Here is an 18,349-nt window from a genome sequence, read left to right on the forward strand (position 1 = left end):
CACGACACACAGTTTTGGAATGATCTTAAGCTAGCTAGTTTTAGGAAAGACCCCAAAGGTTTTTGGGACTTGCTGAGAGTAAGAGATAAACCCACAGACTCTTTGCTAACTTGTAATATAACTGGCGAAGTATGGTTTAACCATTTTTCCGGGCTCTATTTCCAACCAATGGGCCCGACCAATTGCATACTGCCACAGCCTCCTGCTGATCACACAGAATGCTTTGAAGCCAACCTCTTTTCGCCTAAGGAAGTTATTGGAGCACTCAACCGCCTGGTGCCAAACAAGGCCGCTGGACCTGACGGAATTCCATGTGATTTGCTCCAGGTTAACCCAGCTGAGTGGGGGTCACTTATTGCCTCCCTCTTGAATAACGCCCTAAATGGGGGTAACCTCCCGGAATCATGGAAGTGTGCAGAGGTCGTCCCGATTTTTAAGAAAGGTAGTCGGGACGACCCTGCTAATTATCGCCCTATTAGTCTTCTAGATTCCACCCAGAAGGTGGCCGGTAAGGTAGTCCTCGGGAGGGTTACACAGTGGATAGAGGAGAAGCAAATTCTCTCAGATTTTCAGGCGGGTTTTAGATCCGGAACGGGGACCATTGAACAGTCTTTCCGGTTACTGATGATTTACTGGAAAGTGGTTGTACTGGGCAAGGGCAGTCTGTACCTTGCCTTTATAGACTTGCGGACTGCCTTTGACCTGGTCCCACGTATCCAACTTTGGAGTGTTCTTGACGCCCTGGGCATTCCTCGCTATTTACTTAATCTTATCATAAAGTTCCATGATGACAACTTCGCGCAGATCAGGTGGGGTAACCAGGGCCAAAAAACGCCACATATTCCTGTAAATAGGGGTGTCCGCCAGGGTTGTGTGCTAGCCCACACTCTTTTTTCTTTATATGTCAACGGAGTGGTGGAGCACCTGTTAAAACATCCTGCAGATGCACCCTCCCTGGCAGGCTGGAAGATCTCCACCTTACTATTTGCAGATGATACCCTCCTGATCTCAAAAAGCCCAGTAGGCCTTCACAGCCTTTTAACTAATTTCAAGGCCTTCTGCGACTTACGGGGACTTGTTATTAATACGGGGAAAACCAAATTCCTGGTGCTAAACCCCCCTAAGAAGCCTATTTTTCCACCCTCCTTGGACTCCGTCCCTCTAGAGAGGGTAAAGGAGTTTGACTATTTAGGGATCCGCCTTTGCGATTCCATGAGCTGGAAACCCCACCACCAAAAAATGCTGCTCGTCCACAAGAGGGTGGCGGGGACCCTCCTCAAGGAACAACGCGCTTCGTCTTTAAAACCCATCGCTCCAGTACTCAACATCTACAGGGCCAGAGCGGTGAGTGCGGCGTTGTATGGGGCAGAGCTATGGGGCACGCAGAACGTGGATTCCCTATCTAGTTCTGAAAATAAATTCCACAAAGATCTTATGGGGCTCCCGTATAATACACCATCCCTCCCACTCCTTTTAGATGCAGGTACCCGGTCGATCAGTGATCTAGCGAGACTGCGTCCCCTTTTATTGTGGGCACGAATTTGGAGGGTCCCTGAATTGTGTAGCTATGCAGAGGGCCTTAATGAGCTTCTTTCTTTACCAGGTTGGTCCAAGGTCCGCTGGTTAAAGGAAGTTAAGCGTCTTCTTTATGACCTGGATCTCGAAGAAGCCTGGCTTAGTAGATCTGCCCCTCCCAAGTCAAACCTGAAAAAACTATATTGGACTTGGGTCACGAATGGCAGAATTAGTAAGGCCAACCTTTGCAAAACAAGTGTTGAATTTCTGATGTTTAAAGATGTTCCCCTATACGAACCATATATGGATACGATCACAAAATCTAGGGAAAGGGCACTATACTTCCAATTCAGGGTGGGTTCACTTCCGGTGGGTAAACTAACTGCTAGTTGGAAGGTTCCTGCACAGAGGACCTTGTATTGCCCCTTTTGTGCGAACAGACCAGAGTCAGTCCCCCACCTATTATTTGAATGTCCAGCCTATGCTGCCCCACGTGCCAAATGGTTGAAACCACTCTGTAGGAGTCTTAGCACTAGATCACATGAAGCATTATGAATCCTAAGATCTGACCCTCGCCCCCTGTTTGCTTGTGGCCTGGCCAAATTTTTAGGGTGGGCCTGGCGTCTCAGATCTTCTAGGATACTGTATCTTACCTAAGTATATATTTTAGCTTTTTCTCATGTGCAAAATTTTAATTGTTTACTATGAAATGTTCAATATTTCTGCGATGTACTTTTTATTGCTTTTATCTAAATTTGTACTGCTTTTTAAGATACATGATATCGAAATAAAGCTTGTTACAACAACAATAAGGGCTCGCTCTTATTTACAGGCAGTCCAGCACACCCAGACTTGTCAGTCACTGTTTCAAAACCTGGTTTTCAATAAATCATGACAAGTCCCAACTAGTACTAGCTCCGATATGAACGTTTCTCGGAGCATCAATCAATACAAACCTAGCAAAGGTGTTTGTCTCACACGAACGACGGGCCTGCCTCCCACTTGGTGGTTTCCTCTACGTACGAAAAAGTCTGTTTCAGTAGATCCTCAGTCATTCTTGGCCACAGCCTCCACCTGCATCCCGTTGGTTCCCAACTACAGATTACACATGAGAAAATTGCTAGAGGAGCTAGACAAGCAGTGGGCGCAGGTCTCCAGTTCAATCGAAGATCTCATTTAAATCACTCCTCGGATGCAAGAGGCCGTTGTGTTTGGTGGGTCCAAGAAAGAAATTTGTAGAAGGGGTGTGCGTTTCCTTCAAGAAGCGCCAAATTACACAATCACCACAGACGCATCCCTCGAGGGTTGGGGAGCATATCTTCAAGGGCTGAAGGTCAGTGAGAGATGGAACCCTCAACAAAAGGCTTGGCACATCAATCTGCTAGAGCTAGGTGCCATCTTTTTAGCCCTCAAATCTTTTCGTGCAATCATTCAAGGGGCCACAGTATTGGTTCGCACAGACAATACTTCAAGTATGCATTACTTAAACAAACAGGGAAGAACGAGGTTGGTTCTTCTATCTCAGGAAGCCCAAGAGATATGGGCTTGGGCGATACGACACAGGGTCAATCTCTTGGCTGTTCATATGCCTGTTTCTTTGCAAGCTGGCATCCCCACAGGGACTCGCAGGGTAAGGCATTTTCGATAAACTGGTCTCAAATATATGCTTACGCTTTTCCTCCGATACCGTTGGTTCCGAGTGTTCTCTGGAAGATGAAGAAAGAGCCCTGTCGCTTGATTCTCATCGCCCCCAGGTGGCCTCGCCAATACTGTTTCACCAAACTTCTTCTCCTCTCAGAGTATGATCCAATACAGTTTCGACCAATACCGAATCTCCTCTCCATTCAGAATGGTCAAATTTGCCATCCGGATCCGGCTTCTCTAAAATTTAGTAGCTTGGCGTCTGAGCACCTTGAAGTAGCTCATCGGGCTATCTCGGAGGATCGTAAGGAGGTACTAGCTTACGCGAGAGCACCTACTAAAATAAAGACGTACAGACTGTAATGGAAAAGAATCTGCATTTGGTGTTAATCTGCTGGGGTTCACCCATTTCATGCAACCTCCGGACCAGATATATATTACCTTTTTTCTTGCACTTGGCAAGATCAGGCTTATCTCATGCGACGTTCAAGGTCTTTTTGGCAGCCATTTCAAGGTAACGTCAGGATGGGTCCATCTCTCTTTATTCTTCAAGAATACAACAGTTCTTTAAGGGACTATTCAGAATGTTTCCTCCTGTACGTCGTCCGCCTCCATCATGGCATTTTAATGTAGTATTAGCGCAGCTCATGTGCCACCCATTTGAGCCAATTTTAAGGGTGTATTTCAAATTCTTAACATAGAGCGTTTCTCTTTTGCTAGCATTAACTTCATCTAGAAGAGTCAGTGATGTTCAGGTTTTCAACATCAATTCACCTTTCTTACAAATTCACGTCCAATTGTGTGGTGCTACCTACAAACCCAAGGTTTATGCCTAAGGTGCCTTCGGATTTTCACCTGAATGAACCAGTCATCTTAAAGACGTTTTTCCTAATCCGCAATCCCCTGCGGAGAGGGCATTACATACCCTTGACATCAGAAGATGTTTAAAATTCTATTTGCAAAGGACCTCTGTCATTCTCAAATCCGATCAACTGTTTATTGCCTATGGAAAAATACGGCAAGGACAAGCAGTGTCTAAACAAACCATAGTTAGATGAATTTCTGCAGCTGCTGACTTTTGCCATCTTCATAGCTTATGGACGTTTCCACAACGGGCGTCCAGTTCCCGAACCTACAATTGCTCGTTGGGTTTCCTCGGCCATCGTTTTCTGCCATCAACAGGCAGGCAAGCCTCTACAGTCTTCAGTGAGGGCCCATTCTACCAGGACGATGTCGTCTTCAACTGCCCTGTTTGCCGGTGTGCCGCTGCATCAGATCTGCACAGCAGCCACATGGTCAAGCGGGCACACGTTTACGAAACACTACTGCCTGGGTGCCATCAACGAAGCAGACACTGCAGTGGGACAAGCTGTGCTTCGCACTCTTTTTCAATAAGGTGAGCCTCTGTCTTCCCTCCTCCATTATGGGAAGTTTACTTCGGATATTACTGCTTTCTATTCTATATTCAAGCATGTGAATCTATGAAAGACACCCTAATACTGGAGAAGAACAATTGTTACTTACCTGTAAACAGGTGGTTCTCCAGTATTGGTGTCTTTCATAGATTCACATGCGACCCACCCTTCCTCCCCTCAGAGGCTCTCTTCTCCTCATAGACTCTGTGGTCACACTTGTGCTACGAAAATCTGAGGTGCTGAGCTCTGAGGAGAAGGTTCTGGATGGCTGCTGGCGCCTGATTGGCTACAGTTTGGACCAACATAATGACAGGAATAGGCTACAAGTGTTTTTTCTCTGTTCATGTATTCCTATGGGGAATTATGTCTAGGCATTTACTGCCTGTTTTCTAATATGTATTTCATCTGTTATGTGTTACATATACATATTATTAGTATGTTATTGCTATTTTATTTACCGTGGGACCCCCGCTCTGACGACGGGGAATATTCAAGCATGTGAATCTATGAAAGACACCAATACTGGAGAACCACCTGTTTACAGGTAAGTAACAATTGTTCATTTGTAAGATCTTGGCGGATGAATGAAAATGGAGTGATTGGTGAGATTATGGGGGCTATTTACTCATATAAAAAGATTTGGCTTCCTGCTTGAAAGTGGAAATGGATGGTATTCTCCTAATGTTCGGAGGAAGAGCATTCCAAATTCTAGGGGCTGCACCCGAGAAAGCTCGGTCATATGTTTTTTTCTTACAGAAATGGGCTGGTTTCAATCGTCAGTCTTCATGACTAGGAGAGACGGCATCCTCCTGATAGCGTGATTTTCTGGGCTAGGTACGTTGGTGTGTTGTAATGTATCGCTTTGTGAGTGATGCATGCTATTTTTAGATTTATTCTTGCTTCGTACGGCAGCCGGTTAAGCGCTTTCAGATGGGGGTGATGCGGGGGAATTTACTGGTGCCGGTTATAAGTCTTGTGGCCGCATTGAGACCGGCTTTCAAAGGGGCTGTTGAGATCTTCGGTAGACCAGCTAGAGTTGTGAAATCGTACGCGATCCTTGATATTACTAGTGCCTGGACTGACGTTGTCAGGTCTGACTTGTTTAAGAAAGGTGTCAGTTTTCTGAGGTAGCTTAAATGGAACCGGGCGTTTTTTGCCATCATGTTAATATGTGCTAGCATATTCAGATTTTTTTCTAGTACGATTCCCAAGGATTTGGTAGAATCAACAACCCTCGGAGTACAATCTAGTGCCGTGATCAGAGTGATCCATTCTAGGATGTTCGTAGTGCTTTTCTGGGGGGAAATAAACAGGAATTCGGTTTTTCTGAGGGTTAAGCTTCAGGTGATCACTTGTTAACCAATGGATGGTTCTCTTTAATGCCTGGTTCATGATACCTATCTCTCTGACGAAATGATCTTTATGTAAAGCTGTGTGTCTCTTTATGTAAAGCTGTGTGTCATCTGCGTACATGTGGAACGAGATGGTTGCTTGTTGTAAGGTTTTAGTGAGTGGCTCTATGTACAGATTGAATAACGCCGTGGATAGAGTTGAGCCCTGAGGAACTCCGATCGCATTACTGTATAAAGCAGATAATGTTTGGTTTACTATGAATTTTTGCGATCTGTTCTCTAAAAATGAACTAAACCATCTTAGGACTGTACCATCTAATCCCATCCTATTTTTCATGCGATATAGTATTTTAGCATGGTTTACCGTGTTGAATGCCGAAGAAATGTCGAACAGGATTAGAAGGCAGGTTTCGTTGCGGTTGAGGGCAAGTAGAGCGTCATCCACGATGTGCAGAATTGCTGTTTCTGTACTATGGTTTGGTCTAAATCCTGATTGAAAGTCACTCAACAGATTGAATTCTGAGATGTGCTTGCTCAATTGTTGTTGTTCACATTTTTCCAGTAATTTGGCTAGCATGGGAATGTTTGTTACTGGTCTGAAATTGTTTGGGTTAGCGGGGTTATCTGTTATTTTTTTTAGGATTGGAGTGACTTGCCCTGTGTTTAGGCTGTCCGGTATTGAGCCTTGTGCTAGTAAAGCGTTAATGATCTTTGTCCATGAGGGGTTGTGAGGGGTTGAGCAGATGATTTATTGTAGACCAACACTTTGCCGGTAGAGAATCGTTGTTGTGATTGTTTGGTTTAGTGGCCGAGATGATTTTTGCATTGTCTAGGTCATTAATGGGATTGAATTCTGACCATCTGGCATTATTTTTAGGCGTTTCCAGCTCTGGTTGAGATTGAAGCTCATCTGGGGTGTTCTTAGACATCCGAAGTCAATCAGCTGCTTTTTTTTAACTCTCCTTCCATCGATTTGGCTTTGGCAGTGAAGGAGGAGAACTCTTCACTGCTTATACTCGCTTTTGTAAAATGTTGGTGCAGATTTGGCCGTTTTATTGGACTGATCTTTTAGCAGATCGAATAGTTTCCTAGGTCTTCTTTTTTTGTATTCTCCAGTTCTTTCCTGAAAGTCTTTTTTTGAGTTTAAAATGCTTTTATTGTATGCTATCCTGCCCTGACTTAGTTGGATTAGATGGGGCGAGGAAGGGTGTTGTCCCCATTTCCGCTCTGTGGATCTGAGTGAGCGTCTTTCTTCATTTGAGGGCACCGTTAAACCACAGGCTTTTGTCTTTGTCAGTGAGCCTTTTTAATATTAACGGGCTATATCTTCAATAATATTTGCCATTGTATTGTTGTAATACTCCGTGAGGTCACTAACATCTGCCATATTACTAGGAGGTTGCAGTTCTGTCTCACATCGTGCTGCGATCTTATCCATATTGAGCCTTCTTGTGTCACGAATCCCTTTTCTGGGTTTTATTGGTTGTGACGAGACCAATAGCAAGGGGTGATTTCAATGTTATTGATGGATTTTTCTTTAGCTATGATCCAGTCTAGGGTAGCGTCTTTGGAGTGGGTTGGAAGATGACATTCTTGGACCAGTGACTGATCCTCAACGAAGGCTCTGAATGAATTGATCCGATTATCCGTATGGTCCTCCCAATGTCTTCCCCGAAAACATCATTGGAGTGAGGAGAGGAGTTTGCTGGGATGATTTCTATTAGCTGATCTACTTGTATGCAGTGCATTTCTCCATGTAGTTTCAGTGACTGTAAGAGGTTCAATATAGGTAAAGACTGTCCATAATGGGGTATTAGTTATGCAACAGGGCTTCAGAATCTGGAGAAAGTTGGTTTTCCCTAAACATCTGTATACAGATAGAACAGTTTGTTTGCCATATTGAAAAGGCGAAATCACTGTGTTATCACAGTGAAGGCCTCATTCTGTGAAGGAATGAAAAGAACCCAAATAGCAAGCGTTAGCTGTGACAGTCATACAGTATAACATACCAATAGTAAAATATCTTATATGAGCTGCAAAATAAGTACCAAGTGGCCATAACTTTTTATGTAGTTAAATTAAGTCCGGTGCAATAGCTGTTGGTTTGCTCTGCACGTTTGCCTTGGTAATATCAAAAGAAGAATGTATGCCAACAGCTTCTTGTGTTGAATTGTGTCTTAAGTGTTAGAGCATATCTGCATCATTAGCGGCAACCCGTTAAAACTGTAGAATTCATATGAAGGGTGCTGGTAAGAGTCATGAAGATTGAGACAAAAGATAAGACGGGCCATGGGAGGAAGTACAATATTCCCTGCTAGTGTTTGTCCAGAAAATGCCACTGTGCGTAGGTGGTGAGGTTCTCAGGAGATGCTGTTCTCTGTACTCTCTGCGAAGATGCATGCGACTGTACGACCAGGTTAACTGTAGCTGAAATTGAAGGTCAGGAAGAAGGTGTCCATGTACCTACCAGGATCAGATTGCTTTTTAGGGGAATCATGGGGTGCCTGACTGCTTGTCTGACAGTTCAGTCTGTGGGCCGTATTTTGGCTGTTTGTGGGCCAGTTTAATGATGTGCTGGGCCGGATTTTACTGTTGATTTTCATCATATTGAAACAAACATTGCCTGTAGCAAGATCACATCCATGCAGTCCTCCATACCTTGCAAAACACGCAGTCCCCCATACCTTGCAAAACACTTAAGCAGTGTGTCTTTAGAAGATCAAAACTGCACCAATTTGCAAACATGGGCCACTTTTTGGGTATATGCTTCTTTAATTCCCTCACCTATATTCTCTCACTCCGAAACTGGTACCTACCACCATGGGCATGATTGATTTCTGGTGACAATCTGTAGCTGGAAAGTTATTCCCAAGAGAATTAGCATTGCACATGTCCAGCATAGACGTGGGTCATCTGATGTTGCGTTTTGCAGAGGAGTCACCCTTGTTGCTTGTAGTCCTAATGTAGCACCCCCAGTGCTGGAGTTGCCCTTAAATGACAGTCTAATATTGCCTACACGTATAGCCTGTTGTAACCTATAATTGTTCCACGTTGTTCCTAAGCTGAATGCAGAATTTGAAGCATTTCATGAAGACTCCACTCCTTTATAATACACACAAGGATCCCTTCTGTGCCTGTAGTGGTGGCCGGAAGGCTCCTTACATTTCCTTTCTGTTAGAGCTGACCGGGGCAGAGAACTCTGCATGATCCGTCTCTGGTCAGAGTTTCTGTGGCTGCTTGCTGCTCATCATTCCCTGAAGAGCTCCCTCCATCGTTGCTGTAGGTAGAAGATGTCTACCCAAGCACAAGCAGTCTGTACCTGACAGCAGCCTCATGAGCCTGACTGAGCTTCCAAGCACAAGCAGGTGCAGTGTAATTCTTGCACCTTTTTAGTGTAACTCACCCAGATTCCTTTTACGTTCTCTGTAGGTATCTGCCACTCCCCTCTCAGGATGTGTGTCCCTGTGTACTGTTTCCCTTTTTGCACCAGTCTTCTATCTATAGCAATTATCCCCACGAACTCCCCAGATTTTTTTAGCCCAATGTTACTGAGGGTGTGGCAGTGGGTGGTCCAAATCAATGAGTTTGGGTTAAAGTGTGTATAGGGTTGGTGGGAGCTACATGGTGAACCAGTAGAACTTTAGGCTCACATTTTAACAGCACAGCTATCAAGCAGACCAATTTACAGAAGTAATTGAGGAGGCTTTGGGGCTGCCTCTTCCATCCATTTGCTTGTGACTTTGTAAATCATCTCTTGGTTCATCCCAGGGGTGTAGTCCTCTCACTTGGTGCTGTGGGCCCTTTGAGTGTATCCTTCTGCCTCCTCTCTAGTGTTTGTGTTGAACGGCATGAGGAACTACTTTACAACTGGAGTCTCTTCAATAAATTAATTCTGCCTTTTATTTCTTGTCTAGCTTTAATGGGCTTGCCTGGTTAGCACATTAAACCCAGATCACTTAGCTTTTCCAGTTCTTGTTTACAGCGACAAAAAGTTTTAAAGAAAAGTCATCATGGCTGGCCCAGTTAGGGAAAATAGCACCTCGGCTTTTGTTATGCAACCGTGCTTGGGTGTGGCCTTCATCTTACCCTGCCAGTCCCACTTTTCTGTCATATATCAAATGCCAAGGAGGCAAACTACATTCTTTAAATAAAGCATGGAGAAACCTCAAAGAGAGTATGAGATACGTGTAAAGTATAGCACGAAGTGGCTTCGAATTTTTCTTCATCTGAAAGTATGTTCAGTCTGTCCTGATATGACTTACCACGCACTCCTTGCTGGACATTTGACTTTTTATGGGGTTCCTTGACTGATTGTAATGTACCAGAGACTATACTAATGACGAGGGGATGAATGGTATGTCGAAAAGCAAAGATTGGGGTTTACTTTGCAACCATTCATCTCTTTAACCAAATGATGTGAACATGCGTGAGCTAACTATGCACACACGACCCGGATGCAGTCTAGATAGAATAGGTGTAATGTACACGTGCAGAACTTGAAGTATGCCTACGTGCGGATTTGTGGGTAACAACTCGATGAAAAGGTGTGGACGTTTACAGTATTATAGCTATATATGCACAAATATACATAGTGACCGGTTATAGCTATATATTCACAAACGTGCAGTGCAGTCCTCACACTTAATACTTCTCAACTTGCTTACTTGAGGGTCTCTGAAATCATCAGTGTTTCCCATGTTTTCGGGGCGAAGATAGGAAGAAAAGACGTGTCATACTAGATATGTTCCAGGAAGCTGAAATTAAAGTGTTTTTTATTTGTGTGTGAAATTGCACCATATCCATAATTTACTCATTCAAAGTCTCTTTGGATTTGGAAAAGTAGCCGCGCACCAGGGAATATGTGATTGCTCTACAAATCCCGTGAAAGTACCTCCTCTCATGTATATCTTGGACGTACACCTTGAATTTGAGTGACTGGCGTTGATTTCCGCAGTGCCTGGGCACCCACCTACGCTTCTAACAATTTTCATCATGGCAAATCGCACAGTGTTAATTTAAGTCTGTTACTAAATAGGTAACTCTTACGGATTGTGGGGGTGCATGCGGGGTGGGCGGAGGACTTCCTGCTTCATTTACAGGCTGTGGACATGTTTATGCGGGTCTTGTGCGATCAGGGGGGTGGGGTGAGGTGGTTGGGAGTTGAAGTATTCTTTTTAGTGTTGCTTCTTTACGTTTGGACGTTATTGGAAAAAGTCAAAGTCATCATATCTGTATGGTTTGATTATGCAGCCGTCATTGGGGTGCAGTGCTCTGCAATTTATGTGCAACTTGACAAATAACATTTGTTTAAAAAAAAAAAATAGGTAACTCCTGGCATGTCCCTGTTCACTGTCTGCCTTGCCACGTGTAAAATGTGCACTTCCTGCTAAATTTAATTACACACTTGCTGTTACTTGGAAACATGTCAATTTAGTGTTTCCATGCACAGATGGAAAAAGTCATATTTGTATGTCCTAAAATTAAAGAATGAGATTTAATTTTGTTCTTGCTCCCCGTCTCCCCTTGCAATGTGTTTGTGACATTAGGAGGCATTGTTTTCATAGGCACTGTAGCATATCACATTTGTTTTTACTAATGGATGTTTTTCTCTCCATTTCTAAAACAGGTTATGGGCATGGAAGAACTCATATGGGAACAATACACTGTCACTTTGCATAGGGTAAGATTATTTTAAGTTACTAAAAATAAATACAGTACAATATACTCGAAACATCCATCTGTAGTGTGCCGCTGAAATGATTGGAACAATTACCTACCTTCCAAGAATACCATTCCTACATGAGGCCTAAACTTAAAAACAAGCACTGGCAAAACCAATGTTTCACCTATGAGAGGCATACTGCTTTTTGGGTCTCGCTGGCAATGCATCCTGCAAGGATGCATGTGTCCAGCTGGAGACGTATAGCGATCACTCTGGGGGGAAGGAGGACAAGAGGGTGTACGAGCTTTTTCTCTCCTGGATTCGTGTGCGCGAACGCGCACGTCGCGTCCCGCCCCGTACACATGCGTGCGCAGACAGACACTCGCTCACACACACACCCCCTCCCCCACAGTCACACACACGCACTCCAAGACACATACACATACACACACGCACGCACACACACATACACAGCCCACCCCCCCCGCACGCGCGCGCACACACATGCTCCCCCCGCAGCTCAGCAACCCACTCACCGGCTTCCTTCGTGCGGCGGCTCTCCTCAGCTGCAGGGCCCGGCAGCAGGACTCTTCTTCCCTCCTTCGGCACCGGAGCGCAGGTTAGGCTCCTGCCTGCTCCGGTGCTCCAAACAATCGCGGCTCTTCCGTGGGAGGCGGGGTAGGCTCCCGCCCTCCTACTTCCTGTTTCCTGTTGTCGCGCCGGCCTGCCTGACTTCCTGTTCGCAGGCCGGCAGAGTGAGGAGGATGTTTCATTTGCGGTATTGATTTATTTATTTATTTATTTATGCATTTTTATATAGCGCGGACTTTACCCGAAGGCGGTATTTATGTATTTATGCATTTTTATATAGCGCGGACTTTACCCGAAGGCATCAGAGCGCTTCACATTAGGAACAGAAATGAAACATAATGAGAAACATTACAAAAGAACAGGTTGCAAAAACATACGTTACTTACATAAGGTAATAGTGACAATTGTGAGCAAACAAAATACATGAGGTAGTAAAAACTATGAGCAACCAAAAATACATGAGGTAGTAAAGGTAATAGTGACAATCGTGAGCAAACAAAATACTTGAGTAAAAATTGTGAGCAACCAGAATACATGGGTAGTAAAGGTAATAGTGACAATCGTGAGCAAACTAAATACTTGAGTAAAAATTGTGAGCAACCAAAATACATGAGGTAGTCAAAAGTGCACAAGAGGAAATGAAAGTGACAAGTGTGCAGTTATAAGAGAAAACAGAGTATAATTAGAGGTATAGTCCTGCAATAAGTGCTAGACACTCAGGCTCAGGAACAAGCGTTACATGGGCAAGGTGGCACTTGTGCAAGTATCAAAGGCAAAGACATGTGAGAGGTAGCAGCCATGTGTTGCAAGGGCAGAGTGGTGTGTGCATGTTACAAAAGGGCACCGAACACCAGTACATGGAAAATACTGCAAAAAGGCAGACCCTCCAATCACAGGCATACACTGGGAAGGCACTTCCATGGTCATGGAAAGTAGAAATTATCAGTAGTGGGAAGTCTTCCTCACAAATAGCAAGAGGACGTGAATTACTTTTGGAGGTGTCTCTGGAGGAGGAGAACTTTGAGGTCCCTTTTGAAGGCCTGGGAGGAGGCGGTGGTCCGGAGCTTTTTTTTGTCCTCTCGCGGTTTGTAAATACAAAACATATTGCATTACAAATGCTATCGGTATCACATTTGCGAAAGTTATAACTATTGGCATTGTAAATGACGAAGCTATTAATTTAGCTATTTAAAAAAAAAGAAACATAAATAAAAACTTTGCCATTTACAATACCAATAGCTCAAACTTTCCTAATGCGAGACCTATTGCATTGCAAATGCTTGTTCTAATGCCTTTTAGCCATGTTGTATAGCGCCTTTGATTGGTGTAGAGTGGAGTGGCATTGGGCAATTGGCATAATGTGGCTTGACGTAGAGTGGCATGGCGTAGGGTAAAGCAGCACTGAGTTGGGTGGAGTGGCGTGGAGGTGTGTAGGGTGCAGTGGCGTAGGATACAGTGGCGTAATGTTGTAAAGTAGAGTGGCATAGAGTGAAGTGGCATCGAGGGGTGTGAAGTGCAGTGGTGCAAAGTAGAAAAGCTAAGAGTGCAGCAGCGTAGAGTGCTCTAGAGAAGAGTGGGGGCGAGTAGAGTAGAGTGTAGTGGTGTTGAGTAGAGTGGTTCAGAGAAGAGCAGAATGGTGTACAGTGCAGATCAGAATTCAGTGATGCAGAGTAGAGTGTTGTGACAGAGTTCAGGGGCAGGGGTTGGGAGGGAAAAAAGCGACATAGAAGGGGAATGGGTGAGAGGAAATAGAAGCTACATGGATGGGTATATGGGAGATGGACTGCAAACACAAGCATTCACATGGAGTGCTTGAACACAAACAAACAAAAATTGCTCTAAAAATGGGAGAAGTAGATAGATACAAGTACTTGGTCCCTGCTCCAGGGGAGGACCAAACACAAGAAGAGGACATGACTCCCTCGTGCATGACAAACTGGAGCGAAGCAAGTGAGAGCAACGCTGAAGCTAACGAATGGTTAGCTATCGCGCAAGCTGTAATTTCACTGTATGTAAACAATAGTCTCACAGAGAGAGCATGTACGCTGTGTAGGCGCAACCTAACAAGATGGCTGGTTGAATGGAATAAAATGTGATTTGCCTGCTGTTATTTCGTTTTAAATACCGGGGACCGAAGGAGAGGGGAGTAGCACCAAGATGTGGAATCCACGGAATGCTTGGCTTGTGGATAAAGAATAAATGTGATTGCTCAGATCTGTGGGCAATAAAGGCTGTTAATTATATGCCCCATATTATGGCCCTGACCTGAAGCTGAATGCGAAAAAAGAGGGTTGCTTAATTTATAGCTGTTATTGAAAGAGAATTGGAAAAGCCAATGGGTCTCGCCTTGATGACCTACTGACTTTGTCAAAGCTTTATGCAGAGAAAAAAAAGAAGAAATGCACAATGACTCAATTATTGCTGGTGGCATATGTGGATATTCGTCACTGTGCATGCAAGCACCTAAGAAATGACACCATTTTACATTTCTTTTCATGTACTGTGGCAGATCGTAGATATTAGAAATAATTTTGTTGTTGCAAAAGTGATTATTTTTGCCGTGTGGATCAGCCCAATAGCAAATTTAAAGGACTGTGAATGCGGGGAAGCATTGGACGGTGAGAATGAAGCAACAGGGAGTGGGGGATGGCGGGTGCTGCGCGACAAAGGCAGGCGAAAATGGTTTTTGGACTGTGGAGCAGCATGGAAGCAAATGGCAGCTGACTGTCCCTCCACAAAAATTAAAGCTTTTTCTTTAGGGACTGAGAAGCTTAGATGAGCAACAGAAGTGCAAGTGAAGAGTAAGCAATGGTGAGGGTGCTGCAAAAGTCAAACTAAAACAAGAATACAATTAGGTATTGAGGGAGCAGCATGCATGGGGAGTGGGAGGTGGGGGAAGAAATAGTTGCTGAATCGTGTTGGGAGCAGCTGCACGGCAGCACGGCACTGATTAAGTTGACTCAATCTGTTTGGTCCCTGCTCCACTTGGAGAGAGAAGGGCTATCCTGCCTAGGCCAGTGAGAACCGTATGCTAATTAATATTGGTACAGTATGTCAATACAATGTATTAATCATATTATGAATCAATATAGCAAAATCTTAGTAGAGAATTAATGTTGTAGGTGCTGCAAAAAACGGAACCGTGCAAAGTGACATACATGAATAAAGTGCAGAGGTGCTTATTTACGATATATACAAGCAATATAGACAGTCTAGAAACTGAAGTTAAGGAAAATTACAAATACAAGACTCAAAACTAGAGTTCATTTGGTAAAAAAGTATATAATCAACATCAATCCACTAGTAAAAGTAGACGTTTTGACAACACACAATTTATAACCTGGTCATCATCAGGACCTAGATGGTAGCAGTCAACACAGCATAGTGGCTACATGACACCAATTTCTTAAAAAAAGTTGGAATCGGTCCTCTTTAATGGTAACACCGTGTAGAGTTTAGTGGTGCAACTGTTTTCAAAGTTGTGGCAAAGCAATCCGGGTGGACATAACAAGAACAACAATGTCGCATATTCCCCCGATACACAATTATTGGTGCAGACTTCTCGATTACCACTGCAAGATAGCAATCCCTTCTCTTCCATATGATACATTGAACATACAATAATTATTAAGTTTTTCCATGGATGTACCAGTGCCCCACATTGCATACTATGTACCTTCTACTAATCTGTCTTTCTCCTGGTCAAGTACCTTCATGTGTTGTCATGTTGTTGTGCTTCAGGCTGTGCCACCTGAAGATCCTTTTCATATATCATACTTTTTCTCCAGCGCAGAGAGTCTTTGTGAAAGGTAATGGCTCACACGGCATGTATTGATGATGCTGGCTATGGGCAGGAGTAACCACAACATGAGCAGAATGGCACGTGAAACCTCTGCACCTGGCTATCATCAGCCTACCTTAAGCAGCACTATGGAAGAGACAAATGGGGCAGAAGCTTCTCTCTCTGTATAACAGGAATTGTTGACTCCCTTGCATTCTGCCACATATAATCCAAATGCAAGGGCTACTTGGCAATCTCCTGCTAAAAGATCACCAGGGAATTACATGAGTGAGGACGGTGGGTGTCACCCTCCTTTTGAATTGAGGGAGCAAAGTCTGCTTCGTGGTATATCATAAAAATGGTATGCTGCCATCACCACTTAATGTAGACAACCCGGGACAAGGGCTGGTATCCCATATCAGCTAGAGGGCATGTTTGGTGTGCTCTCCAAGGTTTTGGAACCACACTCTGGACCTCAGAATCAAAGGACAGACCGAGGCTGTGCACGCTGGATGAAGGGCGAGCTGGTCCACAAAAAGTAAAAATACCAGATATCACACGCAGTTGGATGACCAAAGGCAGGTATACAATCCCCTTTACCATACAGTGGTCATTTCCGTCCCAACAAGTGATTTACTGAAATGTTTTCTGGACATTTAAAATGTTAAGCTTCCAAAAAGACGACTCCTTACAGGCATGTAACTGGATGACCTGCTTTCCAAAATGTCATTTATTACTTTGTCTAGGACACCTTGTTTGAAGAAATGTCGTTTATTTTGTTTTGATTATTTTTAAAGCCGCTCTCAGGAGGTTTATCTCTCCCAGAAGTCACTGACCTGGTTACATCGTTCTTCTTGTTGCTACCCAAGGTAGGGTGTTCTTAAGAAGAGTAGGATTTTTTTCAATTTAATGCTAATCTGTAGTCTAGTGTTTTTGGGAAATTAATAAATAAGTCCAATTAATGGGTCATCCTCTCTAGCAAGACACATCATTCGAAAGAGCATTTAAGTAACCGCATATCCACACTGATAATTCAGCAATCCTAGTAGCACTGGGACACTATAGCTGTGCGCTCTACAAATCTGATTGTGATTTGATTTCTCTTATACACACAAATATGACTTGCCGTCTTCTTTCCTGAGGCAGTTTTCCAGTTGTTGATATACAATAAATGTTCACCCTTTGATTTTTTTTTTTTAAACTTTATTTTTCAGTTTACATGTTACAAATACAAATAAAAACAAATCAAATCGGCATATGTAGGCATATCGTTGAGTGACGTGGGACAAAAGGCAGCAGCTGGGAGGGAAAGCTACAATGGGGAGAGAAAAATCATTTGCTTTAATATCATAGTGAGGAAGGAACGGAGCATGGCACGGAGTGCCAATGCAGACATTACTGGGGTCGACCCTCTCGTTCCCAGTCGGGGCTATACCTACCGGCTCTATCTAATCCACTCTCTCTGCTGCCGGAGGTATCCTGTGAGGAGGGCCCCCCCCCTCCGCCAACCCAGAGGTACACATGTCTCGCCAAGCTAGTAGGTCATCTTGCAACTTCTCCTCCCTGCGGGTGAGCTTCATGTGGGCCTCATCGGCCAGGGACCATTCACGGACCTCTTTGAGCCAGATGGGGACTTCTGGGGCTCTCCCCATCCAAGTTATAGCTACCCTGCACCTAGCAAGCACGAGCATTAATTGTAGAAGCTTGTAGGGGAGTTTCTTTTTCTTGGGCTTCCGGACTAGTGCAAGCAAACAATGCAAGGGTTCGGACATCATCCGAAGGCCTGTGGCTGCAACAATCCTTCCCACCACCTCCACCCAAAACTGTCGGAAGCATTGGACAATCCCATGCCAAATGCAAAAAGCCCGCTATCTCCTCTGCACATCTAGAGCATCTATCTCCCCATTCACCAGAGATGCGTTTCAGGGATACCGGGGTTAAATAAGTGCAGTGTAGGAGGTTGAAGTGCGTCAACTTAAACCTAGCGTTGCATGAAACTGCATGTGAGGGAGCCTATGCGTGCCCATTGTTTCTTCTCCAGCTGGGTAGCGAGATCCTTCTCCCATGCGGCCCGAGATGGCGATACCGGAGGGGTGAAATCCTGGTTCATAGCCTTGTACAAGAGAGAAATCAATTTGCGACCTGTACCGCATGAGAAGGATATCCAAAGTGTGCGTCAGTGGTGGGATATCCGGGTACTGGGGCCAGGGGATTTTCACCACATCTGGATTCCCCAGTAGTGTAGCAATTGGCCCCGTCCATGGCCAAAGTTCTCTTCCGCCTGCTCGTAAGTGATGAAGGTCTCGTTGGGAAAAAGGTCGACAAGAACTTCACACCCACCCTCCCTCCAAGATTGAAAGGACATGTATCGCCCCATGTCTATGAAGGGGGC

General features: G+C 44.3%; 1 protein-coding gene across 2 annotated transcripts in view; it reads left to right on the plus strand.

Annotated features, from left to right (window-relative positions):
* LOC144818377 (tight junction protein 2-like) overlaps nt 1–18,349 on the plus strand; it is a 290,321-nt gene that overhangs the window by 97,510 nt on the left and 174,462 nt on the right. For both annotated transcript variants that reach the window (XM_078675737.1, XM_078675738.1), the window contains exon 2: nt 11,550–11,603. In XM_078675737.1, the coding sequence (XP_078531863.1) occupies nt 11,550–11,603 (54 nt within the window). The remainder of the gene's footprint in view (nt 1–11,549; nt 11,604–18,349) is intronic.

This window comes from Lissotriton helveticus, chromosome 2_1, assembly GCF_964261635.1.
Source record: "Lissotriton helveticus chromosome 2_1, aLisHel1.1, whole genome shotgun sequence".
Classification (NCBI taxonomy): Eukaryota; Metazoa; Chordata; class Amphibia; order Caudata; family Salamandridae; genus Lissotriton; species Lissotriton helveticus.